This window comes from Triplophysa rosa, linkage group LG13 (genome assembly GCF_024868665.1).
Source record: "Triplophysa rosa linkage group LG13, Trosa_1v2, whole genome shotgun sequence".
Classification (NCBI taxonomy): Eukaryota; Metazoa; Chordata; class Actinopteri; order Cypriniformes; family Nemacheilidae; genus Triplophysa; species Triplophysa rosa.
Window position 1 is genome coordinate 11,663,126 of NC_079902.1, and position 19,139 is coordinate 11,682,264.

A 19,139-nucleotide genomic window follows, 5' to 3' on the forward strand; every position below is an offset into this window, starting at 1 on the left:
TTTTCTCAAACAGAAGAGAAAAATATATTGATATTTTGAAAATAATTAAGTGTCACAGATCCTTGCACCATAAATAACCAAAAATACCATTGGCCCTTCATACTGTTTGTTCTCCTGGTCACCGATGTCTCCAACCAATTGGAAACTCTCCAGTGACTGATGACTGGCTGAAGGTTGTTTAAAGGTCGTGATATTTGTGCACTCAGGAGTGTGCTTGTTAATTCCTTGGCTGTACTGCACAGTGTATCAAAACTGCCATACAAAAACGTATTCAATAAACCCTGGATAATCTCTGAAATCTGTAGTGGCCTTGAGGTTGACGTCTCTTTTGAATCGGCATAGAGGGATGTGTTCTGATAGTGTGAATCTTTCATAGATTCCATAGAAGCGTTTCTTGGAGGATTTGAGTAAGGTCTGGGCTTTACGTCTGCATGTATATTAGTAACAGACTATACAGATATACAAAAATAACTTTACTGGTAGCTTTTATTTAACAATTCAAAACAATTTAACAAAAGCGTAAAAATAAGATACTAACATAGTTTACATTATGTGCAATTTGTTTTTATTTGAAGTATTTTTAATTAAAATTCCTATAATTATTCATCACTACCAAAGTCATCCAAAATTAACTGAGGTGAGTCTTGCCATTTTTTCTGTGGGCTTTTAATGTACAATAAATTAACCAGACTAAGTAAATTCCTGTCTGATGTCATTGTTGATACGAACTCAAAGTATTTGGATCGTGTCCTGATTTTTTTCTCACTCCCACTTGTGTGTGGGGGCTTTTAAAGCACAGAGGCTCTGGACAGAAGTTCATCATCTCTCATCACCACAGCAGTGAACAGCCACTCACAGTTTAGTGCGCACTGGTAAGTGTACATGCTAGAATGTGTAAATTGTGTGCATGTATTAATGTATATCGTGTTTTTATTTTAATGTATTAGAATATATGTTATTCATAACTTTTTTAATTGTCTATAATAGCCTATTCATAACTTTATTTTTTTTTATCTCACCCTGTTTTACTTGCAGCGTGTAGATTTAACTATCGTACACAATATGCAAGCATGTGTCATTATTATTTTAGAGGTATTACTATTATTTCGTGTTGTGTATTTTTGTAGACTAGTAGGATACATGCATCCATGTGTAAAGATGGAGATGCATAAATTAAACTGCAGCTAGATATGTCAAACATTTTTACCACTAATAAAGTAAAATCCTTGTGTAAGTGCTAAAGCGACGACATCCAAAGCCAGGCAACATTCATTGCATTGTAACTAAAGCTATCTCTCTTGTGCCCTGTAGAGTATTTTAAGTGCAGTCTGGCTTCATGACTCAAATCCTGTGTGCCTTATCCACTGCATGCACATTACATCCTCTATTTACATAGACATGCTCCTTAATCCTGATGGTAACACTTTGGAGGTGAAGTACCTTTGCAGAATGTTGCTGTCAAGCTTGACTATATCTCAGTGGTTGGAGCATGGCGCTAGTAACGCCAAAGTCATGGGTTCGATCCCAGGGATTGCACATAAGTAGAAACAAAATGTATAGCATAATGCAATGTGAGTCGCTTTGGATAAAAGCGTCTGCCAAATGCATAAATGTAAATGTAAATGTCAAGCCTCCTGCCATGTAAGAACAAAGATAGACTTTGGTTCGCCCAAATCGCAGTTTCAGTCAGACACATCAGTTGAAATTTCTCAATTGTAGTATTTTAAACAGCCCTTGTAAATCCACTAGATGGCGTGTATAAAAGTCTGTAGAATTTTGACATCCTAATTAGGTATGGTACTCTGGAGACTGTGTGACCTCATTGTGTCCAGTGGGGGCGCAGTTGAGCGTCTGCGATGATAGACGTCATATGGCTGAGCTCACGGTTCACTGTAAAATAAACGTCGACCCGCTACATCTGCCCCAGAGTGAATGTTTCTTGCCTTGTGAAATTATCCCGCAATGCTTTGACATTTGATAGAAGTGTAGGGTAACAGTCTAATGTTTTTTTTTAAGCATTTCTTTAATTGTTCACCAGTAAGCATTATAAAGTCCATATCTCTACATCATGGATAAAACATGTCATTTACATGAGATTATATACACAAAACTTAGTTGTAGAGTTAGTTTCATGTAGTTGTAAGTTAGTTTCTGCTGAATAATTCTGGCTTTAATAAGTTATGATAATAATAAGTGTATGATTTATAGTAAACATTAAACATTACAAATAATAAACAATAACATTCTTCTCAAACTCAGTATTAAATCAATAAGCAATATCAATATTACTGCAACATTACAGAAAATAATTACAAATAATATTGTGGCAAGTAAAATTAAACTACACACCTAATTTTGAAGAATATTACATACATTTACATTTAGCAGACGCTTTTATCCAAAGCGACTTACACAGAAATTAGGGAACAATAAAGCGATTTGTCAAAAGGAGGCAATAATAAGTGCTAATACCAAGTTTCCACAAAGCCAGAACAATACCTGTTGAGAGTGAGAGAGTTAGTTTTTATACAAAACAAATGTAACAAATTAAAATAAATTAATACAAAACAAATTAATACATTTATATCATGTCCTGCTGTAGCCACATAGAATATTATGAATGTGTCATACTGATATAGTTATTAGCCTATTAACTGATCGTACCTAAAAACCCATTATAATCTATGTCTATAATGTAAACATGCAGAACAATCACAGCTGCACAAGACTGTTTAAGATCAGAGTTAAAGAAAAACGTGAAAAGCAACAAAAAAAATCGTAGGTTATTGAAAGAAAGAAAGAAAGAAAGAAAGAAAGAAAGAAAGAAAGAAAGAAAGAAAGAAAGAAAGAAAGAAAGAAAGAAAGAAAGAAAGAAAGAAAGATTCAGGGCTACAGCCCAATAGCCAGAGTCATGCCAATGTCTGCCTGGGTCCTTTTTGATCTATTGACTAACAACACATCACAGTGAAATAACAGTGTGTCCATGTTGATCTCCTTCTAATCCCAAACATTCTGAATGTTTATTACACTCACTTTATTGATTTAAGTCGATGTTTTCTTCAGAAATTCACCGTAGGGTGAAGTGGAAAAACCTTTGACTGTGTGTTTGGGCTTTAACCTTTCTGTGTCAACAGATTTGGACACTATAGAGTGGCTCACATCTAAAGATTTACATGTAAGAGTAACGGTTGTTAAATATGTTTATTTTAAAGGTGGGCCTTACCCAGTACACTAAACATGTTTTGTGACCATGTGTAGGTTCTTGGTGAATGAAATGGAAAAGATTGGCATGCTGACCTTCAGATAGGCGACCACACACTTGTTGTGATGGTCTGCACGACCATCAGATGAGTCACTCGTCTTTTAATAGTATTCTGATAAATGAGGTGGATTTAATATTGTAATACACACTGACCTGGAACAAGTGTGATCTTAAATGCCGATTACCGAACACTTAGAGGCTTTTAGGAAACATTTATGGAAAATCTGAATGTAGAGCTGTTTATTTTGGTAACCTTTTATTCCTAATGGAATAGATTTAACAGATGAATAACATTGGTGGGCTGAATAACACAAGATCTCTGGTGGGAGATAAACTTGATTCTTTGTTTGGGAAAATGGGTCCATTCACTTTTACGAGCCGTAGAAGTGCTGTTTTCCAGCCTTGCTGTGTTTCTCTCTTCAGTCCTTGGCAAACAGTCACCTCTCAGACCAAGAGCAAACTAGTCTTGTTCGCTATAGCTTATTTACTGTGTACCACCATTCTCAAGACATTTTTGTGTAAAATTGCTTTTTATTCAAATTTTTTAAAAGTATATAGTTGATGAAAGGCAGGTCATGCTTTTCTAATGTAAAGTTATTAAAAATAGAAAATTTGGTGTGCTATTATATCTGCAATTAGTATCTATGTACCTGAAAATATGGATTTTTATCAAACAAAAATAATTGAATGTGATGCTGTTGGTGCATGTGTTCTGCTATTTAACGAGGTTTGGATAAGAGATAACGAGTTGTTTTAGTCTGTAATGCCAGGTTGATTGAGCCGAGCTATTTCAAGCCTCCCAAAAGGCAGGGCCTTAGTGGAGGACCGGTGGATTGATAATGTTTCCATTGTTCACCACAGCCTCATTGAAAGACACTGAGGAACAATGAGTTAAAATGTCAACATTTCATTAAGACACAATTGTGTCAACACAGATTATACATGTACAGTCAAACCAACATGTATTCAGGCACCAGATATCATTTATATATTTATCACAAAATAAAGTAAACTGTGACATATTACACCCCAAACACTAAAATGGATAAAAATTTGGGACCAAAAATTATTCAGACACTTTGACCTGACCATGTTGTGTTTTTTTAATTAATGCCTAATTTTTGGTTTGACTGTATGATAAAAAGGCACAGATTATCTTTATCTTTGATGCATCATATCATCCGACAATAACAACTACATTAGCTAAAAGCACATTTACTGTTGCTGTAAGTTTTCTGTAGCCAACATTGCACACAAAAGAAAAAATAAAATGTGCAGAGGAAGAACGAGAATGTCTTTTAATCAAATTAACCACATATCACAACTCATTCTTTTTATTAAAAACACATAAAAGTTTAAAAGTTCTCCGGATGAATGTGAGACTGCTTCTGTCCTTTCAAGGAAATAATTTGTTCCCAGAGCTTTTGCAGCCTGAAAGGATTGCTTAACTCTAAAAAAAATCTGTCTGTAACCGTGAGTTTGGTTTGGCGTAATGTCATGACTGTTGGTGAATAACTACAGGAATCTTGGCTGAGTACATAAGAGTTTTCTTAATGCATCACAAATCAGCAAAAAAGAAATGAGTGTAAAAGTGAGCTGAGCTCCATGATATCTTTAAGTACAAGCACAAAAACTAGATTTAACTTAGATTTAACTAATTTAACTGAGATAAATAAAATGAAATCTATCTATTATCATGGTCAGGGAACAACATTTTGTGCCCACCCATCAGATTTTGTGTAAAAGGGCATCTTGGGGTTATATGACCTCTAAAGCCTTGTGAAACACGGCGTCTGATGAGTACTGAATACTTCTGTGCTAACACACAAAAAAAGTCTTAACTGTTGTTTAAACGGCCAAGCCAAAGTCGATACAAAGTTTACTTCTCTTGTAAGCACGGATAAACAGAGTTGTTCTAGGTAAACTGATGAAGTTTAGACAAAAGCCCTCTGATTTATAACATCAGTCTCGTACTTAATGCACTGATGGACTTTTTCGGACACATTTTAAAACCGCAAGGCTCTCCGATACACCCGATCCAGATTCACATGTAATTCCTTAATACTCCATTCTGATGTCACCAGTGAGGAATTCAACGTCTCGCTCTTTGATCCCTCCCAAGCTGTTATCTTTTGCAGCATAACCTAACATGGAGAGGGCTTTGTCTGGGATTACTGTGTTTGGGAGGACAGGCCATGGGTGTGGTGGGCAATGGGGGGTGTTGGTTTTAAGCGGCAGCTGGGGTTGTATATATGTCAAATGCCCTATGAGAGAAGTAGAGTTTTCCTGTAACGCGTTGGCTGTTTGTCTTTCCTTCCATCTCTTTCATTTGTTCAAGACTTTACTGTAGCTCCCAAAACCAGATATGACTTTCTACAGACACTCAGGTAAAGTACGCTGTGTGGTGTAAAGAGGATCATGAAAAACATTTGCTGGATTGGCCTGTGGATTATTTTTATTGGTTGCTTGTTTATTGTTTTGTTTACTTACTATGGAACTTCTTTGAATAGTTGAGTTTATATTTAATCTTTAAATGTATTGGAGATTTTGTGGTTTGTCCAGATTTGATTGGTTTAGGAACACAGTGGTCATTTGGATGAGTATGGATTTCATGAAGGACCTGCTGTTACTTTGGCATTTATGCAAAAGAAAATCCAATACTAAACAGCATGATTTATAACAAACAGGTGAACATCAGCCCAGCTAGCTTTTACAGTAGGTTTTAATAAAACAAATCCACATCTAGATTTTCATATGGTGGTCTTGGTCTGGACCACCTTAGTCCTCATGATGCTAGTGCGAGATTTGACTTATCAGTCCTCAGTTGTGCGTTAGTTTAGTATCAACTTAGTCTGAGATGTGTCTCCTAAAATTGCTTATATAAAAACAGAAACAAATAAAACAGTTATCAAAATACATTAAGAGTATTTAGAAGAGAAGAATTAAGGAGAAATATCTGAGACACAGAAGACTTAAAGTGATAGTTCACCCAAAAATAAAAATTCTGTCATCATTTACTCACCCTCTTGTCATTTCAAACCTGTATGACTTTCTTTCTTCTGCAGAACACAAAAGAAGATATTTTGAAGAATGTTGTTAACTGGCCCCCGTTCCCTCGCATTGGTTTTGTGTCCATACAATAGAAGTGAATGGGGGCCAGTGCTGTTCGGTTACAAACTTTCTTCAAAATATCTTATTTTGTGTTCTGCGTAAGAAAGTCATAAAAGTTTTAAATGACAAGAGGGTGAGTAAATGATGACAGAATTTTCATTTTTGGGTGAACTAGCACTGCAAGCAAATGTTTTCATTTGCTCTCAGTTAAATCTCACTTGTGTTTAGAAATAGTAATTGGTTTTTCTTTGGGGTGACAATGTGTCAGATATTGGGGCCACAGTCAATGTTTGCTTTTTCAGCTGGTGATGTTTTGTTACTGGTTACTGTACTCCCCACGGCTCAATATGATCTCACGCTGACCTTTCCGACAGTGTTTGTGCTTCTCTTGGGGACAAAGGGGGTGTGTTGGATTCCTTTTTTAAACACTGTGACAGGGCAAGCTAACCACCAAACAGCTGATGGACGCCATCCCAAAAGGCTTAGAGATGGATGCTTAGAGATGGATCCAATGGGCTTATAGGTCACAGGGACGGAAAACATCACAGAAGCCGCAGCACGGCTACTGGGAACTTTTTAAGTTAGGGGAAAGAATTTAAGGGGAAAAAAGCCCAAACTTGGCCAAATAAATAGGCTATAGATGCATATATGTGATTTTGCAGTAACAATGCAAGTTGTTATAGATTTTTTGACATCCTATTTAGTGAATTGCATTAGAAGTGACAACTCGGTTCTTTATCCCGGTTTTCTCACAGGTGATATTTGGTTTAGTAAAGTATAATATTATTCATATGTGAGAAAGTTCAGGTTTTCCAATGTGATTTTTTTGACGTTTTGCTGGAACTGAATGGAATGAACAATCGGTAGCCTAAATATTTGTTTGCGAGATTTGAAACTATAATTCAGTCACTTTGATAAAGTCTGTGGAACGTTAATAAATGTAACCATGGAGATGGCTATGTTGACATGAGTGTTAACAATAGGATGTTGACAGAGAAAAACTCCTCTGGGAGGAACGAGTGTGTCTGCGTGTAAAAATACAGCTCGTCAACGGCCAGAAAACGCAGCTCTGGCACCATCAGGCCCACATGTGAGCACACACATCTGTGAGGTGATTTGAACGCTGTCTTTTCAAGTAGACTCTCCTAAGTTGTTTGGTATGTGGTTGCTATGTATAGACTGTTTGCAACAGATGCTGAACAGTGGCTTAGGACAAACAGCTTACATCCCAGCACTATTTTAAGCTTTAAACAAATCTGAATAATATCCTAGTTTGGTCGTCATCTAGCCTTTCCAATGATTCCAGTGTTATTTAGATGTACTTAGACATCATCATCTTTAAACATAACAGGAAATGCCAGAGGCTTGGCCCATTATGACCGACCGGTGATGTGACGACAGAGATAGCAAAGATAGGCTAATTGATTTATTGTTAAATCGAGGTCGAGCATAACGCATTTAACGTTGATTCAACGTTAAATCAATTAACTTTGCAGGAGAGTCTTCCCAGAATGCGCTTTAAATCTAGAGATTTTCTCTGTGCGATTGCATGCTGACCTCTAGTGGTGGTTTGATAAATAGCACCGCGTACAATTACGTTTTTCATCAGCCGTGTTGATGAGAATTATTAATAGTTGTTTATTAATCAATAGACTTCATTTATATTTCTATGTCGCTTTTTACAAATTTGTAGTGATGCCAAAATAAGAAGATAAAACGAAAAACAAGACCTTTATTCGCCAGGCGAATGGCTACAATCTCCATGCCCTTACTCGGTCAATATTAATTAGGCTATATCTAGATTGTATCGTCACAGAATCTTTTCTACATCATGTAGGATGATAAAACACAGTAAATATCACAGTTAGCTTCATGGTTAGACACATGACTGTTTATTTTTCTCCTGCAGGTCCCCGCAGCTATCTGAGCTCCACTATGACCGAGCGCTTTGACTGTTTCTACTGCAGAGACAACCTGCAGGGCAAGAAGTACGTCAACAAAGAGGACAAGCACGTGTGTGTGCGCTGCTTCGAGAAACTCTGCGCCAACACGTGCGCTGAGTGCCGCAAGCCCATAGGTGTCGATGCAAAGGTGAGGGTTGAAATAAAACTGCATTAAAAGCAATTTACGTCGAGCAAATCTCACAGTGTCGTCTCTCGTCTGTCCAGGAGTTGACCCATAAGAACCGTCACTGGCATGAGGGCTGCTTCCGATGCGCCAAGTGCTACAAGGCGTTGGCCAACGAGTCCTTTGCTGCCAAAGATGATGGCAAGATCATGTGCGAGAAGTGCGGTGCCCGCGAGGACTCTGCCCGCTGCCAGGGCTGCTACAAACTGATCACGCCGGGTGAGAGGGGTTGCTATTAAATTGGACTTTTAATGCAATTCTTCTAAACCCTGCTTAAACCAATACAAGTAGTAATGAACCATCAGCTTTCTGCCATTAAGACTTAATCCTGTAGAATTGAATGGTCTAATATTGTTTCCTCATAAACCCAAGTACAGACCCATAGTTCCCATTATAGCCAGTGTTGGGTAAGTTACTCTGAAAAAGGAATTAATTACTAATTACACATTCAATAGTGTAATTAGATTACTGTACAAATTACTCTCTCCAAAAAGTATTTAGTTACTTATTACGAATTACTTTCTATATCCAATATCAACCTTGATTGGAATTGATTCAAGGATAGACGTGAAACGGCTTATTTAATTCATTCAAATAAATAACGACATAAATTATTCTTATTAACCAACCAAAGTATTCAAACGTGAGAAGGATACATTGATTACAGCATACATTTTAAAGTTAGACTTATAATTTTGATGTCATTTCCACTATTGAATATATTACACAGTATTTAGTTTAATTACATCAGAAGTAACTGTAATTAAATTACAGTAAAAACAAGAGTAATCCCTTACTTTACCTTTTCAAGGGAAAAGTAAATAAATTACAGTAAATAATTACTTAGTAACTAGTTACACCCAACATTGATTATAGCCTACCATTTTAATCCATTCGAATCTCTTTTGTGTTGGTTTTTTCAACAAGTTTTGTTAATTATCGCTTGTGTGTTTCTCATCAGGTTCTCAGAATGTGGAATACAAGCATAAAGTCTGGCACGAAGAGTGTTTCGTCTGCTTTGAATGCAAGCAGCCGATCCGCAGCAAGAGCTTCATGGCTAAAGGTGATGAGTTGTACTGCGCTCCCTGCCACGAGAAGAAATTTGCCAAGAACTGTTTCGGCTGTAAAGAGGTCAGTCGAAGAAAGCAAACAACACTGGTATCAAGGCCACAGAAACCGTTTGACAACTCACTGCTTTTGTTTGATCTTTCCAAATAACCAGCCCATTACCTCGGGTGGGATCAGCTATCAGGACAAGCCCTGGCACTCTGAGTGCTTCGTGTGCCACACATGCAAGAAGCAACTGGGTGGGGCTCGTTTCACAGCCCATGAAGATGTGTTCTACTGTGTGGACTGCTACAAGAGTGATGTGGCTAAAAAGTGCTCTGGATGCCAGAATCCCATTACAGGTAGAGATGTGCATGCATTTCCCCATTAAGAGAGTATTTACACACAATTGCAGAGAGAATTTTTAGTATTAATAATAATAGTGGCAATAAAAATAGTTAATGCTTGCTATAATTAGCATATATTACAATACTTTCATATTTACCATAGTGTTGTAATTGACATTTTTACATGTTTTTGACAATAAAGCTAATCAAGTTTATGGCTGTTGTCCTCTGTTTCAGGATTTGGTAGAGGGACCAATATGGTGAACTATGAGGACAAGTCCTGGCATGAATATTGCTTTAACTGCAAAAAATGCTCTCTGTCGCTGGCCCACAAGCGCTTTGTCATCAACGGAGAGAATATCTACTGCCCTGACTGTGCCAAAAAACTGTGAGGGCGTAAATGAAAGGTTATTACGACTGAGTAACAAAAGCAACTAAGATAGAAATGATGAAATGGGCAAAGATGCTTCTCATGTAGTACAGCTTTAGGTGTTTCTCTGAACAGAAGACCAGTGAGGATGTTTTGGCTGATAAATCACTGGAGGGTTGAGATTATTTTTGTTAAAAGCTTTAAACAGATAGTGAGTGCTTAGTGAAGGGTTTTTCTTATGCAAAACATTTGCTAACAGCAATTATAAATGCTTTAGCAGGATTAAGAAACCTAAAAATGTTTTGACCAGTTATTGCAAAGCTTTGGTAAAATTATAAACTGTGGAAAAACAGCCTGTATCTTAGTAAATAGCTTCATGTTTTTTGTTGAAAGTGTATTTTGGTTGATCTGTCTGGGTTCTTTAAATTGTTCAGTCAGCCTATGTTATCAAAACCTACCTTCACAGGATTGTGCATGAAAAAATCCTGACAATAAATCAGCAACCTGTAATAAACAAATTCAAGCAATTTACTGAGCACACGGCAATTAACAAACCCAAACATTTTCTTTTATCTTCCAAACTTTATTTTAACAATTTATATTTGACCAGTACACTTTAGATATATTTACAAATATCATTTGTGGTCAGGGCTATTTCAAGACAAGACACTGCTCAAACAAAAGCAGATCCTATGCATGACCCTGGTCGAGTAGAGTGATTGTCATGGCCGAGGTAAGCTCACGTGACGCGTTAGCTTTTAATATATGAAAAAAAACAACACAGCCTATTCTGCATCTAAGGCACAGTCCTATTTTATCCCTGTATAGAGTACTTAGAGATTAAAGAACAGTTTTAGTTGAATGTATACAGTACAAAGGGATCTAAAGGTCCTGTTAGTGGAAATAACATCTGGGTTTAAACATGTAAACTGGCTGTTCTAGTGCATTACGAAAGAAAACCATTCACACATGCCTCACTGATTTCTTTTGCAGCAGCCACACAACTTTGACAGAAATGTAAAAGGTTGTGCTAAGAGTACATATGGAAGGCCTAAACAAGGGCACAGTGATGGCAAAGCCATTTCCAAATGAACATACACATCTCTCGTCTCGTGTCAAACGCTGAACGCTTCTAACCTCCACACATTAATTTTCCACTATAGCTCCTGAGTCAAAAAGAATCTGTGAAGTATCTCTAGCATACAAGAAAAGGTAAAAATCACAGGAAGCATATGCATATAAAACAATTCAAAAACTATTAATATGCAGAGAGATCTAGTCCTATACTTGGATGGAATGATACAAATTAGGACACTTTATATTAATTGAACAAAACTACTGTTTTTCTAAGCTCTGTGGCCTTTGAAGTAGATTACTCATTATTTTTCCCACTTGAAGGTTACCTTTTTCAAAGCACACAGCATTTGCCACCAAAATCTTAAAGCATGTGAAGACCAATCATTTATTACAACATCTCGATGCTGCTCATCTTCGTCCGGTCAAAATGCCAAACCCTCATATCCAAAGTCTCGCACGAAACACACGTGCACATTAATCCTCCTCAAAATCTTCATAGCTGCATGTACACAAGTCCTGTCCCTTTCAACCTCAAACAGCTTCATAAGGCAATCTTGACTTTGCTTGCATCCTTAAGTCTACTTTCTTTTGTCCGACTCAACACTTCACACTCCGTTTACACCACAAAGACCAATAACCTGGTGTACTGTACTAGTTCCAGCCAACTCAATCCGACCTTCGAGCGTACCAACAGCTTTTCATTCTGTGGACAATACAGAAAGACTGCACCGTAAATATGGCCAAAATCAGCCTAATACTGATTATTTACGTAATACTTGGATATGTGGAAATGTAGTTTTAAATATATGTATATAGGACAGATTTTCATCATAAAACAAATCTTTCATAGGGCACTATGATATAAAAGTGTCTGGGTAAATTTTAGACCAAAAATGTATGGTAAAAACAATTACTGTATACATAAGAACACATCAGGGCCTGATAGTACAGTATGACCCTGAGGGGACTTTGGGCATTTGAGAACACATTAAATCATTCAAGTTGAACTGTTGGAACACCGAACACGTTCGTTCAAACCCCTAGGGAACATACACCATAAACAAGCAGAAATCTTAGTCAAGTGTGCAAGAGGTTACAGTAATTCTCTGCGTTATATTATGCAATACAGTAGAGCATAGATACTTGCAGACATCAGAAGTTACTTTACTTAAATTAGACATTAGTTACTAGTCGTATATATGTACAAGAAGAACAGGACAAATAACAGGAACTACAAAAAATAACATACACCATAAAAAGCAAAACGTGTTTTCATGCCCGTCTGCAATTGAGCTCCTATATCCTTCAATCACAAAGCCCAGGGCAGAATGGACATCTTTACACTCTGTTTGCATGTGAACTATAATCAGTCTGTTTCAATGAAATATCTAGACCAAGATTCGCTTTTTACAAGTGACAGACAGTAGGAATGCTTTCAGCGGTCTACACAGAGTTGTTGCACAGATGATATAGTGTTAAACACTACGTTAGCTGTGGTTTCACACATTTCAAAGCTATTATGTTGGAGCGGAGAGAAACTGAAGCTAAGAGGAAGATATCCTGAGGTCCATTTAAAAGCACATCAACATACCTCCACAGCAGTAGCCTGTCTAACTCCATATTTCTATCACTCGAGTCCACATTCCTGAGCTTGGCTCATGGGGTTTTAATTAGTACGTCTGCCAAAGGAACCGAAAAAATGTGAGCAAATGTCAAATGACTTGCATCGCTTTACAGTAAACCACAGCATCATTCTTTATAAATGATACTGATATAATGAATTTGCATGTGCACTGGAATTCTGCAAGACGGTGCATGTGGCATTACCCAAAATAACCAACAGGAGACAGAAGTCATTAAATGTGGAGCCATGTGAATAAGTTAAAGTTATCCCCACATTTAAAAGACAAACCAATGAAAAGACAAAAAGTCTGATGACACACAAATATAAGAGCTGCTAGACGACATGAACACAATGGAGAAATCGAATATTTTCCCTGAAGCGGTTGTATTTTCTTCCAACTTGTATTTCTCGCTTAATCCATCTATCAACTGATGTGTGGATGCTGTGCGACACTGTGCGCTTTCCCTGGCCGTCCAGACGAGTCCTAATGCTCAAACGCCGAGACTCAGCTGGACTCATGGAGTGCAATAACCAGCAGGCCCTAAACGGACGTGTCCATTCACATCTCTGAAAGCAGGAGAGAAACGTGTTGATTCTACTATCCATACAGTATAACAATAAAATAACACCTGAATAATTGAAGTGAAAAGCCTTTACCGGATAGTGCTTCGATAGGCGGGGCTGGATGGATGGAGCTTGTTTTCTCTTCAAAGGCCACTCTGGGCCCCTCAGGGCTCCCATCATCAATCAGAGGTTTGCTTTTTGCATGAACGCCCAGATCAATCAGCTCCTCAAAGCTCCAGGGCCCACCTTTACCATTCAGCCCCGCCACCACGTCTACCGTTGAGTCCTCATTGACAAACTCGGAGCCCTCCTTCAGGCAGGACTTTGGAGGAGGACTGTGAATAGTGAAGTTTTGAAAAAATGTATTTTTTCTGATGAACACATATTTGGAAAAATACTTGTAACCAAACAGTTCTTGGCCATCGTTGATTACCATATTAGGAAAAATTGCTTTTTTACATTTCTTTGTTCTGTTGAACACAAAAGAAGATATTTTGAAGAATTAAGGAATGCAAACAGTTCTGGGGCACATTTTTCCTACTATGGTAGTCAATGGTGACCAAGAACTGTTTCTTTCAAATATCTTTCTCCGTGTTCATCAGAACAAAGACATTCATACAGATTTGAAACAACTTGAGTGAGTAAATGATGACAGAGCTTTTATTTTTGAACTGTCACTTTAAATACACTTAATTTAAAACAATAAAACAGCTAATTTCTTTACCTGTCCATTGAAGGATCCTCTGTGTTGGGTCCAATGCTGTTTTCCTTACTGTCCAGATGTGTTTGTCCATTTAAACTGGAAACGGGCTCCTCCACAGACTCCACACTCCTCTCTGACTCGACTGCCTGGTTCTCTAAATGTTGATTAAATACACAAAATAGTCATTTCATCCTATAAACAAACCCTTTAACGCCTTAAATCAATGCTACCAATTTAATCCACCGACCCTTATTTTCACAGTATATTTCGTCCTCAGCTTCATCTCCATTTTCATCAGGAATGCCTTCATCACTCTGAGAAACACACAGAAAACATAAGCAACCTTAATGTAGTACAAATGCCTCAATACTATATAAAAACGGTTTGCTGTATAACAAGTTCTTAAACTTGCCTTAAAATCAGTTTGGTCTGTTTTTCTGGTTCTCTTCATAATTTCTTCAATTCTCTGGAGAAACAGAACATTCAGTCTACTTGCACTGCACACTTATATTACTCTTCTAAATATACACAATAATGCAAAGCAACAACGGTCACGCCAGCGTCATGTGACAACATTCACCTTCTTCCTCTCAATACGCTCCTGTTGGTTTTGTTGCATAATGCGCTCTCTCTCCTGACGTTGTTTCTCTGCCTCCTCTAGGGCCTTTGCTTCAGCCTCCTCGCGCTGCCATTGGACAAATGACGTGTCAATCGCTTAACTAACCAATCATCAAAGGGTTTTAGTGCCTCAGGTGCTCTAACACAGTAGTTCTCAAACTGGGGGCCGTGGCCCATGGGGGGCCCCGAGATGGATCCAGGGGGCCACAGATTTTGTGGCATTTTATGAAATACAGAAATTGATCATAGATTTTATGCAATCAAACATCAGAAAAATAAGACAAAAGAATTGATGTTTCAGCATTGTATAACCGAATATGTTTTTGTTTAAATAAAAATGTTAAATTTAAGATTATAAGTCTTTATTTGGGGGGCCGCAAAGCGATGCACTCTACACAAAGGGGGCCTTACAGCGAAAAAGTTTTGAGAACCACTGCTCTATCAAACCTCTTTCTGCAGCTCGGCCTGTATTTGCAGCTCCTCCAGTTCGGCTTGCTTTCTCTCCTCCTCCGCTTTGTGTGCCTGATCCTCCTCTTCTCTCTTCCGCTCCTCTGCTAGCCTCTTTTCCTCCTCCTCACGCCTCAAACGCTCCTCCTCTGCCTGTCGCTTCTCCTCCTCTTTCCTAAGCCTGTCGAGACATGATACCTGAGGCCTTTTTTACTAGCTACAAAAGTAAATAGCTTCGACAAAGTGAGGCGAGGTCGACTTTGGCTGTAACGGATGCGTGACAGATCTTCTGTCACATGCCCTCTGTGTCACAGCCAAAACAAATGAATAGCTTTAGAAACCAATGCCTGTGTGTTTGCTCATATGATTCATCAAAGGTTAAAGAAAATAATGCATGAGGTATTTGGTCAGCACATTGAAAAGCAGTTAACCAGAAAGGTTAACTATGTATAATGACGTGAGCTGGGTGAAAAACTAAGATCTTACGGACACTAAAACACAGCATTGAAGTTAATGTACCTCTCCTCCTCTTCCTTCTGTATGCGCAGTTGTTCTTCTTTCTCTTTCTGCTCACGTGCCAGACGTCGGTTTTCTGCCAGGATCTTGGAAGCCTCTGCGGCTGAGTTGGTACCTGGCATGGCTTTGGGAGTGGATTCTAAAAACAAACATATTTGCTTGTGCCAGAGCCAAATTAAAATGCACCAAGCACCTAAATGTAAAACAGCACAATACAGTAAAATGTATTGAAGAAAAGTGCAAGTACGAAGACTAGAGTTATGATTAAAGCAATGTTTCCAGCAGAGGGCGCTCTGTGTCAATAACAGCAGTATATATAAACTGAGTAACCTTAGAAACACCTGACCATGTTAGTACATCTAAAAGGACTTTACACGGATGATGCTGTCACTGTAATATTTACACATCTAATCTGTTTGCATACTAAATTGTGTTTTCTTTGTCTTCTATCATTCTCACCCTCTTTGGTCTTGGCTGTGGGCACTGGGCTAGGTGCTGTGGTTTCTGGAGACTGTGGGGTGACGGGCATCATGGGAGACGTATCCTTTGGCTTGGAGTCCCTCTTGCGAAGAGTAGGGGGGCCGGTGGGAGTGAGAGCAGGTTTTTGTATGGGTGGAGGTTTGGATGTGGCAGAAGGCTGAGGGGACGGAGGCCGCTGTTTCAAGCCACTGGGGGAAGGAGGGCGAGACCGTGGACTCTGCCTGAAGCAGACAAATGTAGAAACGAAAGAAGATGAAGACGAGCTTTCACACAATTGTGCTAGATGTGAGCAGCACATTGTTACAGTATCAAATCCAGCGATCAGTTTAGAGTGAAACCACTGGAGGGTAAAACCGAGTGGGTCTTACTTGGCTGCTCCAGGTGAGGGCGCTCTTGGGATGGTGTTAGCAGGCGGGGCAGGAGAGGGGGATCGATGACGCCTGGAAGGTGAGGCAGGGCGTTTTCCTAATGGTGATGTGTAACGCTTCTCCTTCTCAACTTTCTGCATTAAACATTTTGAAAAGAGACAGAGGTGAGAAAATGGGAGTGAGTGACTATAATCAAAGTCAGTGGCCATATTTGTGACGGGGCATTTAAATAAGACGAAAGTCATATATACTGTATTTGAATAGGATAAGACAGATATCTTCAAAATCTCATGCTAAAATCAAAATTAAGACTACCTGACATCATCTGTACCATAACACGTTTCTTAAGCTCAAACCGTGCTAAATTAACGTGTTTTTTAAAACAACTAATATCAGTGGCGCATCTTGTTCATATTTATTATCTTTGCTATAACCTCATAAGCAAACCATTAACCAAATTATGAGTGAATTACCACACCAAAAACTGTGCAGACAGCTGTCATTCAAAGCTTGCAACATTCCCCGTTTCATTCATTTGATTTGATATTCTGAACAAGCTTCTACTAACCAATAGAAGTAGAGTACTCTCATGTCCGTTTAACATGTTTTACCATATTTAAATTCACACCACTCTCAAATTCACTGCAGGACCCTGTCGATTTTAATCTCAAATCAGCACAGGAAATGTCAAAGATGCCTAAAGCCTGCAAATGACACAGCAGATTTGACAGCATCATTATTTAACCCTAACCAAAGCAGCGTCTGTGTCACCACTGCAGCTGCACTCGTATCGCTGTCAATCACAAGACCACAGCAAACCTATTTTTATCTACTGTTCACAGTGTCAACAGGACAAATAATTGAAACACAGGACAGACTAGGTAAGGTTAAGCGTATCCACCACAGCTCTGATTCCAAAGATCTGATATGGAGTGCTGAAGGAAGAGCAAGATAATCAGAGGGAAATATGTCCGTATGAATTTACATTTGTCCAGTGACATGATCTTTGCATTCTCTCTGGGACACACGCACTAAAGCTCATCCAGCGTTCATTTTATGAAGGGCAGTACTACAAATGAACTGCGTGTCGAAGTGAATCACTAAACTTCGAAATCACACGGTCACATGTAGTTTGTATCACACCACTTTAGTGTTCTGCTCTCCTCCACTTCCCAAAATCAAAACAGCGGAGCGAACCTTTGTGAATGTTTCAGGTCGGACCGGCACTCCTCTACAACAGGACTCCAAGCTCGCAAAGCATCAGCCAAGCGTTCATATTTGCATCCAAGGTTTTTACTATCCCTTCATTTCTCAAGCATGAAGGGTTTAGTGTTTGGACAAAAAGTGACTGATGTAACCCAGTTCCTCTGTCTCTCCAGCGCGCACTGCTTAAGCTGGGATCAGATAGTGTTATACAGAACGGACAGGCCAGCGATTAACATCAGGGATAAATCCAAGCTGTTTTGCAAAGCAAACCATATATTGGACGATCATGCAACTGATGTTTGAATGAGTACACAGAGTACATATCATATCCACTAAGGAAGACACAGATAAGCACAGGTAGATCTGTTAGGTTTATCCTAGTTACGAGATCAATATGAACACTCGTGCACATCAAATTACACACACTTCATTGAACATGCACACCTATGGTTTAGAGTCCACAGAATTCAGTTTTACAACTGAAATGAAGGCGTTCTGTGAGCACAAACCACTCTAATGGAACAGAAAAAAATGAAATGCCTTCAATTTCAAAGTGGACATCATACAACATCTGCTCACCTCTGTCATGCCGGAGATAGCATCCGCAGACGCCGATGTGCTCGGGCCTTTCTTCCGATCACTGCTGCGACTGCGCAGGGGTCGGGCCGGGGGATGCAGTGGGCTGGCAGACGCTGAACGAGGACACAGGTGAGACTCTGGTAAAGGACACAGTCAGTGCGGCGCAGCCAGGGAACAGCAGGGAAGGGACGTCACAAGCAGTCAAGTGGGTGAGCAAAGCAAAGCAAAGATACAGAGATATGTAGAGAAACAGAGGAAGAGAGAAGAAAATGGGGATGATAAAAGCAAAAAAAATTGCAGCAGGTTAGACTAGTCTCGATTTGGGAACTCTTGCTTAAAAGTACTGATTGGAGGACTGGGTTTAATGGATGGGTGTGAGACAGAGACAGTGGCAGGGGACATACAGGTTCCTGGACGGACAACACACTTGTCACCAAAACATTTGACCAAATCAAACTTTCGGCTGCACCCAGCAAGCACCTTAGCCTGCAGTTAATGTCAGCAAACTAAACGGCATTCAAACACACGTTTTCCCCTCACATCCACAGAGCACATCAAACAACAGCAGAACCGATCGTGGGATATCAGCATCAGCAAAAAGCAAAAAAAAAGAAGCTGACTTTACAATCCCAGACTTAACACACCAGTCAGGATCTGGATGATAAAATCCCATACATTTTTTTAGGGACAAAT

At 38.9% G+C, this 19,139-nt stretch overlaps 2 protein-coding genes across 11 annotated transcripts in view; one reads left to right on the plus strand and one right to left on the minus strand.

Moving 5' to 3' along the window:
• The first annotated feature begins 783 nt into the window (after positions 1 to 783).
• On the plus strand, positions 784 to 10,656 carry fhl1a (four and a half LIM domains 1a). 2 transcript variants are annotated; one of them, XM_057349077.1, is made up of 6 exons: positions 784 to 872; positions 8,283 to 8,464; positions 8,542 to 8,719; positions 9,462 to 9,631; positions 9,723 to 9,909; positions 10,132 to 10,656. In XM_057349077.1, the coding sequence occupies exons 2-6, from the start codon at positions 8,309 to 8,311 to the stop codon at positions 10,284 to 10,286; spliced, it is 846 nt and encodes a 281-aa protein (XP_057205060.1). In that variant the 5' UTR covers positions 784 to 872; positions 8,283 to 8,308; the 3' UTR covers positions 10,287 to 10,656. The 2 variants fall into 2 exon arrangements, with proteins under 2 accessions (XP_057205060.1, XP_057205059.1); XM_057349076.1 differs by lacking the exon at positions 784 to 872 and adding an exon at positions 5,478 to 5,649.
• A 180-nt stretch (positions 10,657 to 10,836) lies between these two features.
• The window catches only part of map7d3 (MAP7 domain containing 3), a 113,689-nt gene continuing 105,386 nt past the window's right edge, over positions 10,837 to 19,139 (minus strand). For 7 of the 9 annotated variants that reach the window (XM_057349061.1, XM_057349062.1, XM_057349057.1 and 4 more), the window contains 11 exons: positions 18,447 to 18,583; positions 16,662 to 16,795; positions 16,273 to 16,514; positions 15,817 to 15,952; positions 15,298 to 15,478; positions 14,813 to 14,917; positions 14,645 to 14,698; positions 14,480 to 14,546; positions 14,254 to 14,386; positions 13,623 to 13,864; positions 10,837 to 13,532 (listed from right to left, as the gene is read on the minus strand). In XM_057349061.1, coding sequence (XP_057205044.1) covers positions 13,525 to 13,532; positions 13,623 to 13,864; positions 14,254 to 14,386; positions 14,480 to 14,546; positions 14,645 to 14,698; positions 14,813 to 14,917; positions 15,298 to 15,478; positions 15,817 to 15,952; positions 16,273 to 16,514; positions 16,662 to 16,795; positions 18,447 to 18,583 — 1,439 coding nt within the window. In that variant the 3' untranslated portion in view covers positions 10,837 to 13,524. The remainder of the gene's footprint in view (positions 13,533 to 13,622; positions 13,865 to 14,253; positions 14,387 to 14,479; positions 14,547 to 14,644; positions 14,699 to 14,812; positions 14,918 to 15,297; positions 15,479 to 15,816; positions 15,953 to 16,272; positions 16,515 to 16,661; positions 16,796 to 18,446; positions 18,584 to 19,139) is intronic. The other 2 variants (XM_057349059.1, XM_057349055.1) reach the window with 1 other exon arrangement.

Bases quoted from the DNA above. Each gene is read 5' to 3' on its own strand.
- fhl1a (XM_057349076.1), top strand. From the start codon at position 5,628: ATGACTTTCTACAGACACTCAG. The intron at 5,650-8,282 runs GTAAAGTACGCT...TTTCTCCTGCAG, and splicing joins GACTTTCTACAGACACTCAG to GTCCCCGCAGCTATCTGAGC. The intron at 9,632-9,722 runs GTCAGTCGAAGA...CCAAATAACCAG, and splicing joins ACTGTTTCGGCTGTAAAGAG to CCCATTACCTCGGGTGGGAT.